Source organism: Trachurus japonicus, chromosome 5 (genome assembly GCF_045865225.1).
Source record: "Trachurus japonicus isolate A0001 chromosome 5, Traja_1.0".
NCBI classification, from domain to species: Eukaryota; Metazoa; Chordata; class Actinopteri; order Carangiformes; family Carangidae; genus Trachurus; species Trachurus japonicus.
In genome coordinates this window covers 9,010,373-9,028,527 of record NC_140911.1, presented here as the reverse complement: position 1 = coordinate 9,028,527, position 18,155 = coordinate 9,010,373, and the positions used below count along the sequence as shown (strand labels likewise).

Here is an 18,155-nt window from a genome sequence, read left to right as displayed (position 1 = left end):
CGGAGAGATTTTCCCTGAGACGGAGAGGAAAGCCTTACGTTTTACCTTAAGGTTTTTATTTGGGATTTCTTTATTATAGCGGCTTTTTGCTGCATATAAGTAACATCTCACAGGAGCCTGGACGAGAATTAAATCACTCGTCGCCTTGACTTCGATCCAGGTAATGACAGTTGTATAATAAAAACAAAATCTCTTAAATATAATAACTTAAGTTTAAAAACACTTAAGTGGAGGGCTTCACCTGATAGCCAGATGTCCATGTTGATGTGCACAGTTTTATTGAGTCATGCTGAAGTTTCTACACTGTATGTGTGAGCTTTTATGATTCAACAAGTACCAACTGTGCAGGAATGAATCAGATAATCTGTTTCTCTGTTTCCTTCAGAAAAAAATGCCCCAACAACTACTTGAGGGGATGTCCAGCAGGAAGCGAAGACCTAACTGGACAGACCAAGAGTGTCTCCTTCTTGCCCACTTGATGCAGGAGAGGAAAGAAATAATCAGAGGGAAATGCATCACTGGAGTGTCCATACAGGACAAAAGACAAGCCTGGGAGGAGATAGCTCAGGCCATCAATAACGCCTTCCCACAGATTCAGCGCACAGTTTCTGACTGCAACAAAAAGTGGGAAAATCTGATAGCAAAGTCGAGGGAGGAGATCAAACGACAGAAAAGGCAAGCGGGTACAGGTGAGGAAAATGGGCACTTTGCAAGCAATAACAAGTCTCATAATAATTAGTATTATTAAAACTGCATCCCTTGAGGAGATACACACACACATAGGCTACTGTACATTTGCATATATTTTGAGTTTTAAAATGTAAAGAAAATAAAAACTGTATTGTGTTTATTATTAAATTAAGCATGCTTTTTCACTCACAGATGAAGGACTTTCCCTTGATGAGTTCAGCACTGTGACCCAACTCGTGATTTCTGTGATGAACCTCTCAGACATGCTGCAACAAGATCGAGAAGACAGTTCAGTGTCAGAGACGGTAGAAACTCAACAAGACAGGTAGTACATGTTATTTATTTTTTGGCTTCTCGTGTGTTTACACTGCACCAAAATGAATTGTATTGTATCTTTAAACTTGGATTCATCAAAAATATCTCCATGGCTGGTCAAGTTTAAAATATTTTTATATTTATGTGTAAAGGTTGAAATGCAACTGCATGTTTGATGAATTCACAGACAAACTTTTATTTTTCTTCAATTTCAGCTGTGATAAAGATGGAAAAGCTGAAGAAAGATTAACAAACAAACGTCCACTAACGGAGCATGAGCTCCTCGCATATCCAGATCCATCCACCTCTCCAGGAGAACAAAAAATGATTTCTAATACCATTCCCAAATCACTCGCTGTACAATTCAGTAGTCCCTGTGCCGCCATCTTTACTGCCTCTGGAGAACACCTGGATACTCCCTGCTCCACTTCTCCAACGTCAATGCAATGCACGACTTTGCAAGAGCGAATGGATTTGGAAATGTCTGTGCTGAGGAGACAAGATGCTGTGCTCAAGCTGCAAGAGGAATATTACACACTTAAAATCAAGCTGATGAAAAAGAAAATGGAAGAGCCACCTCAAGACGACTAAAGTGGCTGTAGTTGCTGAGCTTGTTTGGGGCGTGCAGTGCAGTGCAGTTGCTGTCAAATTTGAGCAGCACAACTACTGTCATAATAATTATTACTTTTTTGCATAGTGTCAAACACTAAAATCATCACATTTATCGCACCTTCTGCCACTTGTCAAGCAGCTGACATTCTGACATTTTGATGGGGATGACTGAGATCTTTTGAATTCCATCAAAGCAACAAGCAGGTAAAACAAAAAGTTCAAGACGTGTTTTATGAAAGGTCAGACACTGTGTCACTCTAACTGTAAAACTCATAGCTTTACCACATGCATTCTGGCAGAGGATCTGTTCATCATTACAAACCAGACCTCACTGAAACTATTATTTTTTTCACGCCAGAAATATTATTGTAAACTGTAAATTTCTATTTAAAGTTCTAATAGAAATGTGAGCTATATTTTCAATTGTTGTCAAACCATTTTTTGTGTTATACTAATGTACATCAATGTGTAGAATAAGATGTAAGATTCATGGTAAGATACATTTCTGCTTTTTTTTTTCCTGACGGCGCATTTTATCTTCTATGACAGTTGAAATCAAAAGTTGTCATCATGTTTGTTGCCTCATCTCAAACTGAAAAATTGCTGCTGCAAAAACTGTGCTGAAGTGTGTTGCATTTGTTTTCAACTTTGTAATATGATATAATTATTAGTTATACATCCTACAGCTGTCCTTTATTGTTTATATGTACAAGATGACATATAAACACGTAATGAATTTGTCACATGCAGTAACTGGAATTTCAAACACCCAGTTTTGAAATTCCTAAAATTGATTTATATTCTGTTGGAAGTATAATTTGTTTTTCTGACAGGAAGGTCCAGTCCATATGTGAAGGTTTTACACTGTGAGAAATTTTGTTTATTTGCTGATTCATGCCATTTTCTTAAGTGCAAATCTGGAAGCTGTAAGTGTTTGACATATACCAATAAACATATTTATGAAAATTGAACTTGATCATGCCAGTGTAAGTAAAAAGTAAAATAATGTCCTGTCTAGACAAATGTAGTAATTTGTGCGTAATATTTCTCATAAATCCGTTTATTTGTAAATGACTGGGGCTGGCACTCACATGTAAGCAGTGAGGCCCAGGGTGTTGAATAAAAGTCTGTTATTTGCTGTGTGGTTTGCTCATTTCCTTTGTTAGTGTTGTGCCAGACTGTGTTACAGCTGAGTGCTGTGACTGTCTCTCCTTTTCTGCCGCCTCAGCATTAACTCCTCGTCATTTTTTTTTTCATTCACTTCTTTTCGCCTCGACTGTGGAGAGAGAGAGAGAGGACGCTTTTCAAGGACCAAGGTTATGGGCACAAACTAAAGCATGATTGCCGTTGTGATGCTTAATGTGTTGATGCGAGCAGTCTAACCGAGCATTAAAGTTTCCCAACTTTTATCTCACCACGGGATAAAACACACTAATTGAGCTTTCTGCCAGGCTGCACTGTACTGGGGCTAGAATGGGAAACTGCATAACGAGTTACTATTTCAACAACAGATTTTCATCTCCCCATGTTTCATACAGACGATGTTTACACACACATTAGTATCTCGGTTTTGACTCTGGTCCTGGTTTTGATTAGATTTAAGACATCGTGGCATTTACATGGAACACGAGAAACCTGGTTAATCATAACTTATTCATGGATAAAAAGTTATGCAAGTTTACAAAACCAAAATAACATATTTACATGTTGCATGTCTATGATACTGCAAAAATAAAATCTGATGGAGGACACCAGTGCCCATGTAAACACGCTCATTGTGTTTTCCATCAAATACTAAAGCCAACTTTTCTGAGATCACAGATCTTCAGTGATCAGTGGGTCTGCTGCACCATGGCTTCTTGTTCATTAACTGGATGTTTGTATCAATAATATTTTTTCCAATAATAACCAACTTTACAGCTATGTATTTGTTATTTTTTGCGAGCTACGTAGTCAGTTTTACCTTTGACTAACTGCTTAATTGCCAACTGTTTAGCTGTTTTCCCACTATTAACCGTTAGATCGGTGTGGGCGCTGTCACGGACGGCTGCCAGCTAGATCGCTCCACTCTGTCTCTGGAGCGGCCTGACCGAATAATTTTCTTCGGGATGAATAAAGTTCTATCTATCTATCTATCTATCTAGATATTTACTCTATTTATTCGCTCTTTAAAAAAGAGGAGAACTTTTTAGTTAGCCAGAAACCATCTGCCTTTCATCACTTTTTATCTGCGGATTAGTCGTTTAATTTAAAATGAAAATTTTGACATTTGTTTCAATATGCTGCTTAAGTTCTGTTGAGTTTTCCATTACACCCCCTGACATCCACAGGGATACCCATAGATATACAGCTTCCCCTTGTTGGAGTCTTGTTCTTATCCTTAATTCTTTTGTGACAGATTTGTTTCATTCCTCTGAATAAGAGTATCAGGTAAACATTTTTATGATTCTGATATGATAACCTAATGATAGTTGTGATAACCTAAAAACTTAACCATATCAGACCAAGCATTATAGGAATTCCTAGATTCTATCTGTCCCCAGTCGAAGCGTCAGTGATGGTATCCATTCCTCCCGTCTTTGACAGATGAGCCATGTTTTGGAGTATCCTCTGGGCAGTCCACTCAACTGCCTGAAAAGGAACCCCTTAATCTCCACTTTCTCTTTGTTTGGACTATTATCAGACCTGTCAGTCCGGGCCGCTTTATCTTCACAGGACTCATCTACTGGCTGTTTGACGTTGGCTTAATTCTATCAAAGGCCCTTATCTCTGCTTTGCCTGAGGATGCATCCTTCCTCTGACTCGCTAGAACGGTCCTGGCTCTGATAAGAGGATCACTTATTAGGATTAATAACACTGTGGTGGTGGTGTACGCCGCTGGCTCATCGGGCTTACGTTTACGTGTTGTATTTTACTTGGTTGAGCCCATCAGTGTGCTTTTTCTTTGTTTGTGTTGTATATTAGCGGGGTGTAGTCTGAAACCTGAGCTAATGACACAACGATATCCCATCAGCCACAACTGATCCAGATTGAAGATAGTCCCCTTTGATGGCAGTTAACTCTCTGTCTTTTGGCAGTAGTCACTTGAAACGGTCTGAAGGAATGTTATGCATCTTGATCTGATGAGGAGCAATTACATGGGAGGGAGCTGTTGCCTTTGAGGTGGAAGCTTACCTGCCACACCCTGCAGGCTTACAAATAAGCCTCTGGACACGTCCCAAATGTGTGAGAATGGTCCCTTTTATTCGTGTCCTTCTTCTTGTGACATGTGGTCTGACAGGATTTGACAGGTGGGGGCAGAGAGGGAAGCATTTGCCAAGGCTCTGAATTAACTCATCTGGTTTGCTTTGGTTGGCGTTATGTCAGCAAGACAAATAGAAGAAGCCTTTTCAGAGCCCAGAAGAAAAGATACTTGGAGTCGGTGCCAGAATAGAAGTTCAGGTTCTAATCAGCTGAAGTCCTTTCCTTGCCTTATGATCTCATGTTAATCAAATTAACAATCAGAATTAAGTCATACTGCCTCCATTAGTCAAACAAGTGCAGACTTAATAGATAACATGTTATGACTTTATTATAGACCAAATTATACTGTATTGGCTCTACGTGTACTTGCATGTGTGTGTGTGCTAGACTGTGGGAAAGAGACAGGGTTTCTGTGTGCTCACATACACACACAGTATCTCTGGGTTCTCCGAGCATGAGTTTGCATGTCTGAGAATATTTAGATGTTAATTCTTTTCTACCACCATAATAACCAGAACCCGGTTTTTGCATATGAATCATTAACATTGCATGCAAGGTCATGTACATGTAAGTTTCCTGGAAAACTAATCATGGAAAAGACATGCAGCTTAGCTGCTGGACCAACAAAGAGCTACCCATAGGTTAAGTAGAGATGGTGCAATCACAAATTGGATTTTCCATAATGCAGTCGCTGTTACAAACGCTTAACTTTATTTAGATTAGAAAGGGCATTGCCCATTACCAACAGGCTACAGGCACAATGTCTCTGCTCCAGGGATTAACCACAATTTATGCTTTTATTTAGCTGGCGTGGTGACAACCAAGAAAAGGAAACTTTCTAAAAAGGCACAGTTACAAGGCAAATTACCATTTACCCACTTATTTTATTTTGTCCTTCTCGTCACCACAAGCACAAACAAACGGTTATTTAAGAAACTAGTCTTTGCACACTGGGAAACTGGACTATGGCCATCAGTGTTATCATTGTGTCTTGTATTGTTTACCCTTGGCAAAACATTTTTCTTGGTTCTACATTTCCATCGTTTTGAAGGTTGTTTTACAGCGCCTGTGGATATGTGAGTTTCAAATATGATATAATCATAGCATGGCCACTCTAAGACAGTCCAGATTTAAGCTTTCTGGATATGCTTGACTTGATAATTTTCCACAATGGTCTTCAGAAATGGACAGCAATTGCCCCACCAATGAAAGGAGATCCTCTTTGTAATTAAAGCCAGTAGAAAATTGGATCATTTTTTGCCTGGACAGCTTTCACATTCCAACCTAATATGGCATTGGAAGCTTTTGAAGTTGCTGTCTTGGCAGTCCCAAATTATACCTTTCATCAGCCAATCATAAGAAAATGGCAACCTGACATTCCCAATCGCAACATGCTTTTGAGCTCGGGTCTATGTAATCAACGCGGAGTGCATGATACCCACTGACAAATCGACTGTGAATACTAGAATTACAAATTTTTTATCATAACTCGGGGAATGTTTTATTTCTAAGATCAAAGTGACATTTTAACTTGATCTGCCAAAGGTTAAATATATGTAATTATTTTTACTTCATTCTGACTCAAATGAATATTCATTCTGAATTTTATAATTGTCTAATGGTAAACTGTCAGATGTATCACTATAATATTATTAATAATTATAATTAGCTCCTGTGCAACTGCAGCCTCACAGGTTTAATTCCAGCAAGAGACTATTGTGACAGATAATAAATACAAAAATGCATATTTCCAAAATGACTTTGTTCGGGTTCACTTGAAATAAAACCAAATGCTTTGTCTTCTTTAACCAATGACAGTAACAGTAACAGTCTATGCTTTCACAATCATTTGCGCAACCAACAATTTGTTTTTTGTTTTTTTTATTTTCCAATGAGCCAAAGAGAAAAAAAAATGCTTAGGCTGGACTAAAAAGTCACATCCTGTAACTAGAGAAATGTGTGAGTCCAATATGAGTAGACACTGAGTAATATTAAGTCAGCGAGTTGTCCAGGTCGGAGTTAATCATCAACGTAATGGACAGTAACACTGCTTCGCCCTCTGAGCTCAAGTTGAACACGTTTGTCAGGGATTCAAAAAAAAATAAAAATGTGGTCATCGTGTTACTGATTCGCTTCGTGATACTACTGCACGGTCACCCAATTACGACTTGACAGAGCTGACACAGACAAGTACATTCACGCTGACACAATGGTCTTTGAGGGGTAAAAAAGCTCCATGGAAGCATTTACAGAGAAGGTCACTGGTCGCCCCATTGCCTCATCCTCACTGGACAGCTGCTGTGATGTTGAAAATGTAATGTTGTGTTTGAAAAAGACTTATGGGCGTTAGCCTGTAAGTCACTGGGTTCACTGAGAAAATCTATTTTACAGTGAGAGCGTTATGCTGCAGTACAATAGGTAACATACAGTGTGCTGCAATTTTCTCCTCCACCAACATAACAGTGTGTATAAATATGTGATAAACTCTTCCAGGACAACAACTGGCCAGTTGAGGTCAATTATACTTCTGCTTCTCTGTTGAGAGAACGTTGGCTGACCAGTGTGACTCCAAAACAATGACTACTATTATGCATCCTCAGGCATGTCTACTGTACAGGCACATACTTCTGCCCCCAAAAGAAACCAACCTCCTCAGAGACACTGAAATGAAACATGAACTAATTTGTGTCTTGATGGTTTCTCCCATTCTTAACCCCGGGCTCTGGCCGAGGCCAGACCGTCGCAAACGACTTCATGTATTTATAAATAGGCAAAGAGAAAAGGGGAAAAGAGAGAAAGGAGCCCAACAGATGACTGAAACCATATGGAAGTGGTAGAGAGAGTAACTCATCTTGTGACAACATAGCACGCAGTCCCCCCGTCGTCCCCCACACCCACCCACCCCAGAGTCCCATTCTGTCTCATGTCACAGCCGTTCACGAAAGACTGCAACTGGAGAAGGTCAGTCGGTGGCTGGGGCCAAGAACAAAGTGATCGTGATTTTCAAAAAGTACATGCGGGATCTCAGGAGGAAATGGTTTTGCCGCCAAACACTCAATTACACGTAATTACAATAATTCAACCTTGGAGGATGGTTTATTCCATTTTATTATGAGGTTCACCCTTTCATGTCCCATAGAAGGAGGAGGAGGCGGAGGAGGGGGGAGCGTCGTGAGGAGCGACAGGGACTATGTGAAACAGATACTAGTTCCTCATATGAATGTCCTGCAGTAGTTGAACACATGGACAATTATTTCTACTGAAGATTTAATAGGTCACTTTTCCCCACGTACCTGTCATGACCTCAATCTGCTGCAATACTGTCAACACTGAGGGATGCAGTGTATCCAGAAAATTAGCTGTATTTATTTAAACTGAATAACCTGGCCTTTGAAGAAATAAACAAGCAATTTGATGATGGCGCTGCTAAATTACACTTTATGCAAAACACTTGACAATTTGCCTCAATTTTGCTCATTCGCATAAACGCAAAGATACCATGCAAAGTGCTGCTCTGGCAATTTTGGAGCCCAGTGTCTGACCCTGTCTTGCCCAAGGACACTTCAATATGTGGACAGGAGGAGGCAAAACCCCAACTGAGATAACCCCCGTGACATCATCAGGGTTATTTTCTCAAACTTCGGAAAACTCCTCCAGGGTCACAGACTAATAACATACAGCTATGTTCACATGCTGAGTAGCGCTCCGCGTGATGAGTTAAGTCCATGTCATGTCGGAGGAGTACCCCTTTAAAATCCTGACCACGAAACAAAAAAAGAAGGAAAGAAAACAAAAGTGTATGCTAACAACAGCAATTTGCATAATGCTTGATACTGGACAGATAAAGGAGAAGAACTCATGTCTCTGTCTGTTGCTTATTGTCTTTATCTGATTCTGGATCACTTTCAGACTTAACTCGAAAAGCATCCTCTTCTGTGCAAAAGGCTCTGACTCACATCATGTTCATTTGATTTGGGGGCTTTTCATTCGACAGTGGGTGATTGTGCATTTCCACTGAAGCATCTTCACAGAGGACAAAGGCCTCCTCACTTCTGAAGCGACCGAGGCTCCGTGGCTTTTTGGCTTTTTTTTGTGTGCGCAAAATTTCCAAGTCTCGTTTTCAAATTCAACCATCGTCTATTACAAAAACACACTCACACACTCAAATATCAGCCCACTCAATGTCGCAGGGATAGACCGGCGTGGAGCGCCCAGGTCCACACAACACCACACCCCAAATGGAAGACTGAGAAACCCTGTGTGATTGATCGTCACTTTTAATTTTGCTTAAGGTTGTGTGTGTGTGTGTGTCTGTGCTGAAATACAGGCCCCGGAGCAGAGACGTGGGCAGAGAGGAGGCTTTGAAATGCGGCAACCCCTGAACCAGAAAATAATCAAGAGGACTTAGGCATGGCACTGCGGCCGGAAATTCACTGTGAATACTGGTTTCAACCATGACCATTTGAGAGCCCAACTTTTTGGCTTTTGCGATGATTTCGAGCCCCCTCAACCTCCCCCCCCACCACCACCACCACCATCCCCCCACCTTCTCCAGTCTCCCTCTTGGCTGGATGTCACACACTCAATTTGGGTTCCCTCTGACCTAAAAGTTGATGAGTAGCGTCTCTGTGTTTGGGGGCAGCTCTTGTCAGCAGAAAATGAACTGGTGCATGCCTTTGGTCCCTTTATGACACACACATACTGTAAATGTGCACATGTATGCCCCCCACCCACACACATACACATACACATACGCACACACATACAAATATACAGTAAGTCCCTTTTAGACCTGTGGCTTGCCTCCGTTCTTCACAGCACATCACAGGGATGGCTACTTTTCTGCTCGTCCAGCAAAAAAGTTCGCTCACCGTTTCCCCTTCTGTTATTCCTCCCCGTCTTCTTCCACTGCAGAGGAAGAAATTGCGGTTGAGAGTTTAGGCCAAGTCTCTCCACAGCTTGTCCTGATTACTAAGTAGACAAGTACCCTTGGTCTCTCCGGTCCTCGTTTCCCCTCCTTCATATTTCAGAGTGACTGTCTCTGAGGTTTCTGTGAAGGACAAGGGACCCCTTTGGATTGTGGATGGTCCTAAAATAAACTTGCGTTTAATCAGTCACCGCCGCAGTGGTCAATACGTGTTATGCAGACATTATAATTGTACGCAAAGTCATTGATAAAATGGGTCACGACCTCATACAGCATATGGGAATCCACACATTGTAATTTAGCTTTGAATAAACACAGTTCGACCGCATGTCACTGTCTGGCGTGTCCTTATGATCTTAATGTTCTCATCAGGCCTCAGAATGCCAACCAACCATGCATTTTTTTAATCTGCAGTTTCCACTCCTCTTTTCCTTTTTCCCCCCGTCTCCTCCTCTGATCACTGTTTTCCCTCTGAATTGTATCAGCAGCTCACTGCCTTCCAGCCAATTAGTAAAGGCAAACACAACAACAATCAGTCTCTTGGCTTAATGCACTCCACCGCTTCAGCAGTAAATACCAACTGATTCCTCAAAGTATTGTCATTCAGAAGGGCCCCGCTGGCTCTGGTCTTTGTCGAGAGGAGAGTGGGGGCCCCCCCTTTGAGATGGCAGGTCGTACCAAAACACAACTTGTTTCGGAGGGAGACAAAGGCGAAAAAGGGAGTATCGCAACGGCTGATGGAGCCTGATAAAGGCAGATTACAGTTAACTGGCTGACTCCTCACTCAGACGAGCAGGTTGTGTTTGGATGTTTTAAGAAGAGCGGGTCGTCGTGTCACAGGCCGCTGCAACAGTCCAGTCACTGATCTGAGTTCAAAGGGAAGGCCCGGCCGTCACCTTTTAAGTGCAAAGACTGAGAAACTGTTACACTTAACTCAAAACAGGTTTATATGAAATGAGCCCAGAGGTAACTTCAGTTCAGAGAAAATGGGAAAATTGGTTTCCTGCTTAACAAGTAGCAACATGAAGTAAAGAAGAATAACAAAGTGAACAGCAGAACTAATGGGAATACACAAAGAACAAAGCAAATGTGGATTTTAAGACATTACGTTTTTTTTTTTTTTACAATGAGCAAAAATTAAAATTGTTGACACTATGAAAATGGTAGTGAGTCTTAATCTTTCCAAATGTCTCCTTGTCTAGAAATGCAGTCACATAAGATCTTGTCTCAAAATTATTAAGACAAAATTGAGCCCTTTAACCATTAACCAAGACTCTTCTAACCCTCTAAAACACTATATGTCCATATTAGTAAGAAACACAAGAAAACTAACTTATAAAATGTAATGTATCTGTCAAGTTGTGATTTTCTGCAAAGGTGGAATTGACCGTCTACCCCTATTGTGTTAAACATAAGCACAATTAACATGTTATTTGTCTATATAGAATAGATATGAACTAATGAAGCTGATTTTGGCAGTTTTTGGTAAAACTGAAACGTTATTTCCAGCGACAATCAGGAAAAAATCGAAGCACAACTTGGGAAACATGTTTGAATCTTGTTTTTCTGATACAGCAACAGATTAAAAAAAAAATACTAATTGAGATGGTCTACAGAGTCAGAAATGTCTTTATCTTAACTTTATGGATTTGTGGGTATATTTGAGACACGGATGCAAAACCTTATGTAAAATCAAATGTCATGGCAACATATGTAAAGCAGAGTACATATGGGCCATACAAGATGAATTTGAAAACTTTCTGTCTTCATATTTTCACTAAAAGGATTTTCTCATGATTTTAAACAAAACCCAGAAGCTTGTGCATTTTTCCTCACTGAGACAATCAGAGAGAAGAAGTGAGCGTGTCTGTTGAAATGACAGAACTCCATCCAAAGCCGAGCAGGGACATAGTAAATGCATTTCTAAGGGGCAAACATAGCATCTGATGTTAATATTTAAGTTGGATATTGAATTATTTAATGTAATGCATTATTATTGTAAACAAACTTTCCTTTGACTGTCATTGCCTGTGCACTTATTTTATGCATCTTGAGCATCTGTGACCTACTCCATTCGTGCATATAAAGGTCTGTGAGCAATGCAGAGCAAATTGAGTTTATAGCCCGTAGACAAAGTCGGAGGTAAAGGATGAGAGCGCTTCATCACAATAACAAAGAAAAGGTAAGGGGAAAGTACAAAGGAGCATGACAAAGGGGGAGCTTGCAGTAAAAAGAAAATGCTTTGTATGTAAATCACTCCGAGTTTCCATGGTGTCATGTGAAAGTATGCAGGACAGTTCAAAGAATCCCTGGCATGTTGCTGGTATGGGAAGGCCCTGACGCCAGACCGAGTGGCAGTGCCATTGTCAGTTTGTCCATCAGAAACACAGAGGGGAAAGGTGGGGTGGGGGTTAGGATGGGTAGACAGACAGACGACAAAAAAAAGAATAAGAGGAAGGAGAGTATAATGTCAGTGGAGGAAAAGATGGAGAGAGAGAGGAGCTTCGTAACAAACAGGTGCCTGGAGGTTAAGCTGGAGACAGAGGGGTGAGGAAGAGGCGAGGACGGAAGATGGATGGAGCAGACTCCCCGCTGGGTGTCCGTCTCAGACTCCCGTCTCTGACTCCTCTTCGCTCCTCTGAGCACAGTGGGAGAGAAGGAAGAGGACAGTAACTCCCCCCGCACCCCCCCCCCCCTCCTCCTCTCCCTCGGGCACACACACACATCCTCTCTGATTCTACATTTCTCTTACATTTTATTCTCCTCCTTTCTTTCTCCCTCATAGAAAACAGGTTGATATCCAAATCTTCACACATACACATACACATTGCTATTGAGTATTGACCATGCATTCTCTCTCTGTGTGTCTTTGCTTTCTCTCTCTCTTTCTCTCTCCCTCTCTCTCGCTCATTAGGGGCCATTTTCACTTCAAAGCCCCTCCATTATCTGCCATCTCTCAGGGCAATTAGGAATGGGGTGACTTTGAGCGGCAGGCACGGCCACGGCATTATAACTACTCATCCCCTGTCATGACGGCCTTTGTGGGGGCTGCCGACATTGATGGAGAGGATACTGGGGGCCCCCGTAAACCCCCCCTCACCTCCACCACCACCACCCTTCCACATATACCCCCAGCCGGCCCCTCCTTTTGACTGGTAAACTGTGGAGTAAAACGGTGTGTAATTAAGTGGCAGTCAAAGCAGGTCCTGTTTGGGTGTGTGACGGCCGGGCCTGGCAGGGGGAGAGGCAGTTTGGATAGGCGGAGGGGAGTCACAAGGCTTGTGGGGGCAAAGGTGGGGGCAAGTTTGGGATGAATGAGAATGGTGGGAACACAATAGTGAGGCTGATGAAGGGGAAAAACCCACTTTGGATGAAATAATGTGTGTTTAGTCGCCTACAGTTTAGAGGGAGAGTTGTAAAAGTGACTCACTGCTTATCAAAACTAATGCAAACAAATATCAGTAACACATTTAACCAAGCCAGTGAAAGAGAAGTACTAACATATCCCAAACCATATCCATCCACCCCACACAGGCACCATTCTCAGAGTTATTGCCTCTAAAATGAAAGTAGCCCACTCTTCACGACTTCCATTTTGTCATTTATGGCATCTCTTTATATGAGTGTGAAACAGAGGCACAGTGAGTGAAGCTGTCACCAAATAAATGTCTCATTATATTCCTTTTCCTCTCCGCAACAACTTTTACCGCTGCACTCTGGTGGAAGTGTACATGCACAGGGCCCCTCAGTGTATGTGCTGAGTGGTATATGAGGGTTTCTTTCTTTTTTTTTTTTTTTTTGAAGGGTGGAGGTTTACTGTGTTACTGCTGCCAAAGTCATGAAAAGAGCCAACAGTAAAGTACAAAGTGAAGACAGCTGTATTGTTAGACACAGCATTGTTAAATTCAGATACATGCTCTACAAAATGTATCAACTGTTGGAGAAACTTTAGGAATAAAAAAAAAAAGAAAAATTGCAGGATGTAAATTCTTATCATAGCATAGACGTAGACATGCATCAATTAGAACAACACAGAGGTGAAGCGATATCTCATCTCGCATCTGATCTCAGACGTAAAAGATCTGATGTTCCCTGTTTGCATTCATCGTGTTATTTACTGCCCACTCATGGCGCCAGCGGGCTATTGTCTAGCTCGACTACGAGCCGTTAGCTTCAGTCGTTTTAGGAGCCGTGACCGTGTCCCAGTGACAAAGACTGGGGGGCGGCTTGTCAAGCTGAGTACGGAGTCGGAGGAGCATGTTTTGGACGCTTGTGCATGTGCATGAGGATAATCCTGGGATCTTTGATGGTGAGTATAGCAAAGAGACATTGAGGCCAAAAAAGTGGCTGATGGTGTGCCACAAGTGGTGCAGCGACTTATGCTGATCCCCCTCAGCGGCATATGTTGATCTCTAGTGGTGCACAGTTCGCGTACCACCAACATACCATGACCTAACAGCAGGTGGCAATTGAAGGTTTTTGGGCCACTGTCAGAAATGTATTAATTTGTCTCATCTGTTCTTTTGAAGCGGTTTGTGTGATGCGTTAGCTCTGATACTGAGCTAGTCTTAAGTTAGCCTGTAGCAATCGTAGCCAGAAAGCTGTTTTGAATTCATTTTTTGCGTGATGAATATTTCCCACAGATTCTGATCGCATCACACATTACATCATGTGAAACAAAATGAATGAGGAACCGCCCAGTCTCTATCTTCGTAGCATGAGCAGTTACATTGGGATGGAGGAGGGGGGGAAGCGTAGTTGGTTGTTTGTTCCCGCTTGACTAGTATCTATAAAAGACGCCACATGCCACTTTATCTTTGTACAATTTTTTTTTCCTCCATGAAATCTACAAAGCACACACACTCCCTTTCATATCTGCACCTTGGAGGAATGCAGTGACTGTGCCGCGGTGGAAGGGAGCTGATTTAGCCGTTCTTTGATGCTCCCACTAGTGAGCCGTCTCCCACTGAGCACTGACATCCTGTCAGCATGAAGCCTCTTCTCATCCCCCGGGTTAGTCACTACATGACCACAAAATGCTTGAGTGTGTGCGTGTGTAAGTAAGAGACAAACAGAATAAAGAGAGGGGTTACACATTTCCTGAATTCAGACTCACAGGTATAAAATAATTCTGGTTTATGGATGACGAAAGTGGAACCAAACTTGCAGTTTTGTCCAGCCTGGGAACATGAATCTATTCAACATTATATTGTGTAGTTTGCTGATTCTTGATAAGTTCACATAGTAACTTAAGTCCAACAATAACCTTTCTGTCTTTGATTGTATTTCCTATCAAAAATTAAACTGAAAGAAAGCAGATATTACAGTTAAAACACTATAAAAATATTTTATACGAAAATATTGAGGAAAACAAGTTACAGAGATGGATAAGTGAACACTTTATTACTATTTTTTACACATGCAAAGAAATAAACTAGTGGAAAAGCAGCTAGCTTTAGCTCTCTTTTTCTATTTGGGTCTAATTTTTGTAGTTTAAGCCATCATTCCTGTTGGTAACAATAAATCTGTGCTCATAAAGTTAATTGCTAGAGTCTGGGAATTAGCAGCATCCCTGAAATATGCCAATGGAGCAAGAAACACAAGTGGTTGATCAGACAGGTTTTAAAACAAAGGCCCATGTTCACCAAAGTTATTTAGAGGAGAAAATAACGCTGAAAGCGATAAAAGCTACTACCCAAACTATCCATTGTAAACATTCATTACCGTTTATAGACTGAACGACTCTTTTGGTTAATTTTTACCTACTTTTCTCATTGTTGTTGTGAATGCACCGTTTTCCAGGAATAAAAAAAGAAGCATTGTGGGTGATTTTAGGGGGTTAGAGACATCACGAGTAGAGATCTATTATCTATTATTACAGTAAACTCATTCACTCAGAGGTCACGGCCTTATAACTTATAATTTGTCATTTTAAATGTGAATTTTAAAACACCTCATCCCAGTGTTCCAGTATTCAGAGCTCTTTATAGGCAATCAGAGACTGAACACTTCAGCTTTCAGCTAAACACCTAACTTGTAATATCCCGGGGGCTGGGTGGAATTAGTTGCAATTACTTTTTCAGGTAATTATAAATCCTTTGCAATCCAATAAAGCCATTCACACGACCCTCAAGGGCCCTTGACGCTGTCATTTAAAGGTGGTATATGGAATTAGAGCGAGGCAAACCCAGGTCTCACACCACCTTAATTGTATGGTTGAAGCAGCCTGTGGGTGGTTGAGGTTTCAAATAGCTTTAATTGGTACTGAGGTAACAAACAGGTAACAGAATCGTTGGGAGAGTTCTGCCAGAGGGGGGTAACAATGAAAAATGGTGAAAGAGTGTCAGTGTCAGATCTTTGCTCACCAAAACAAGCCCTGAAAAGTATAAGCTCCAGACAATTCAGGCATGTTTGTGATTCACTGTTTTGTTCATTTAGAAAAATCCATGCCTCAACTTTAACCACGAGCATGTGGTGATTAAGATGTTGTCCTTTTTTTTTTTTCTGTCCCACGCATACTCAAAACACACTTTCTCCTGTGTCTTTGATGGGCAGAACTGCCTAAAAGCCCCCCCTCCACACACACACACACACTCCTCCTCTTTACCCCCACATCTCCAAACATCAAACTGTGAAGTCCTAATGAGTAATAATCTCTTTTCTCGCCCCAGCTAAAAAGGAGGAGAGTCAAGCGGCGTCACTGACCCTGGTTTTCGACAGCACGTTCCAAAGACTAAGCAAACACTGGTAATTGCCCCAGAGATCGGGTTCTGTTTTGACTGTTTGTCGTCCTCGCTGCCGCCTGATGTGTATTTGATCTGCAGTGGGATGGCAGCAGCTATGCTCCTCATTCACTCCACACATCTCAGCTCCATGCAGAGAGACAGCAAAACCACCAGGCGAGCAAGGGAGCACACACACACACACACACACACATACACACATACACACATGCAAACACTGGTAAAATGTGAATTAGCAGCCACTTACGGCGTGATGTGTGCATGCTGTTTCCTGTGGTCGTCTCTCTGAACAAGTCATAATGATGCCAGGATTTCATGAGTTTCTTGTTGAAAAGTGGCTGAAAATTCTGCACAAACAAACAAAACAAGAGTGTGCATGTGTGTTCGCATGCAAAGGGCACATAAACACATTCGATCAAAGTTAAATATTTACTCATACAGTGAAAACAACTGAATATATTCCTAATAAAGTGCAATTCGGTTTCATTATCTCATCCTGAGGTGATTTTGGAGTTCTCAGTGGAAAAAAGACATAAAATTTCATGCTTCCATTGTGGATAACATGGTCATTAAAAACAAACAATTCCTGCGCGCTTTTATTGGTGCAAACAAATCATGTCCAGACAGCCACAATAAGCACCGCTAACTAGTCACATTTCTTTGCTTAAATAAGTCACATGGTGTCGGTTAGGAAACAAATCCCAGAGAGCAAAAAATGTAAGAGATCAGACTGAGTAATTATGAATTACAGACAACATCCTGTGAAAAGTAAAAGTATTTCTAGTAAACAATAAATTAACTTGCTTAAAATGGAACATTTCTCAATATGCTCACAGTCTTTGCTGAGAAGAAAGAAAGAGGAAGATTATAAATTGTTCTCTACTTTAGCAACAACAACAAAAAATACATTGAAATGACATTTTCAGATTGAACTCATAATGATTTTCTGGACTCTTTTTTTTTTTTTCTCCCCCAGCCAAGCCTCATTTTAAGCAGCATGACATGCTGACAAATGACTGCATAGATGAGTCAGGAGTGCTTTGCAGTCAGTCATGGCAACCTCTCAGCCACAGTTACAGCTGACCTTGTCAACGGGCTCGGATCAAACCAGGCAGGAGCGCGACTGTTTCGGTAGCCGGGCCTGACCCGAGGAGATCAAACTCAGAGGTGGGGTTAATACCTGCAGGAGCAATCAATCTGCTTTTCATTTTCAACCTGCTGGATCATCTCAGCCTGTTCAAAAGGTCTCTGTCAGGGGAGAAAAAAAAGGTCAATTTTTGCAAGTAATTTTGACATGTCAATTATTGTGGATTTACTGTTATTAGGATGATTGCTCCAATGATTCAGCCCAGTGAGCTGCTTGGATTAAAGGAACATTTGACTTTTTCTTTTTCTTTTTTTTATGGGATATTTGACAGTGGGGGAAAGCGGCAAATATCTTTCAATGATTCCACTTTTTGTAAAAGAACATGTTCAGATAGTGAATCCCTAACAGTTATTTCATTATAACATATTCAGTAGCTTCTTTTAAAATTCACCTGATTGGATTAATTAGTATGTCTTCCTAAACTGGCTGCACTGATTTGATGGTTACCTCGGTAGTGGTTAGTTAACAATATTCTCAA

At 41.2% G+C, this 18,155-nt stretch overlaps 1 protein-coding gene across 1 annotated transcript; it reads left to right on the top strand.

Moving 5' to 3' along the window:
- The first annotated feature begins 26 nt into the window (after window positions 1-26).
- LOC146987038 (uncharacterized) lies at window positions 27-1,880 on the top strand. Its single transcript, XM_085776000.1, has 4 exons — window positions 27-160; window positions 386-689; window positions 883-1,015; window positions 1,221-1,880. Exons 2-4 carry the CDS (start codon window positions 392-394, stop codon window positions 1,594-1,596), a joined length of 807 nt encoding a protein of 268 aa, XP_085632126.1. The 5' UTR covers window positions 27-160; window positions 386-391; the 3' UTR covers window positions 1,597-1,880.
- Window positions 1,881-18,155: the final 16,275 nt, after the last annotated feature.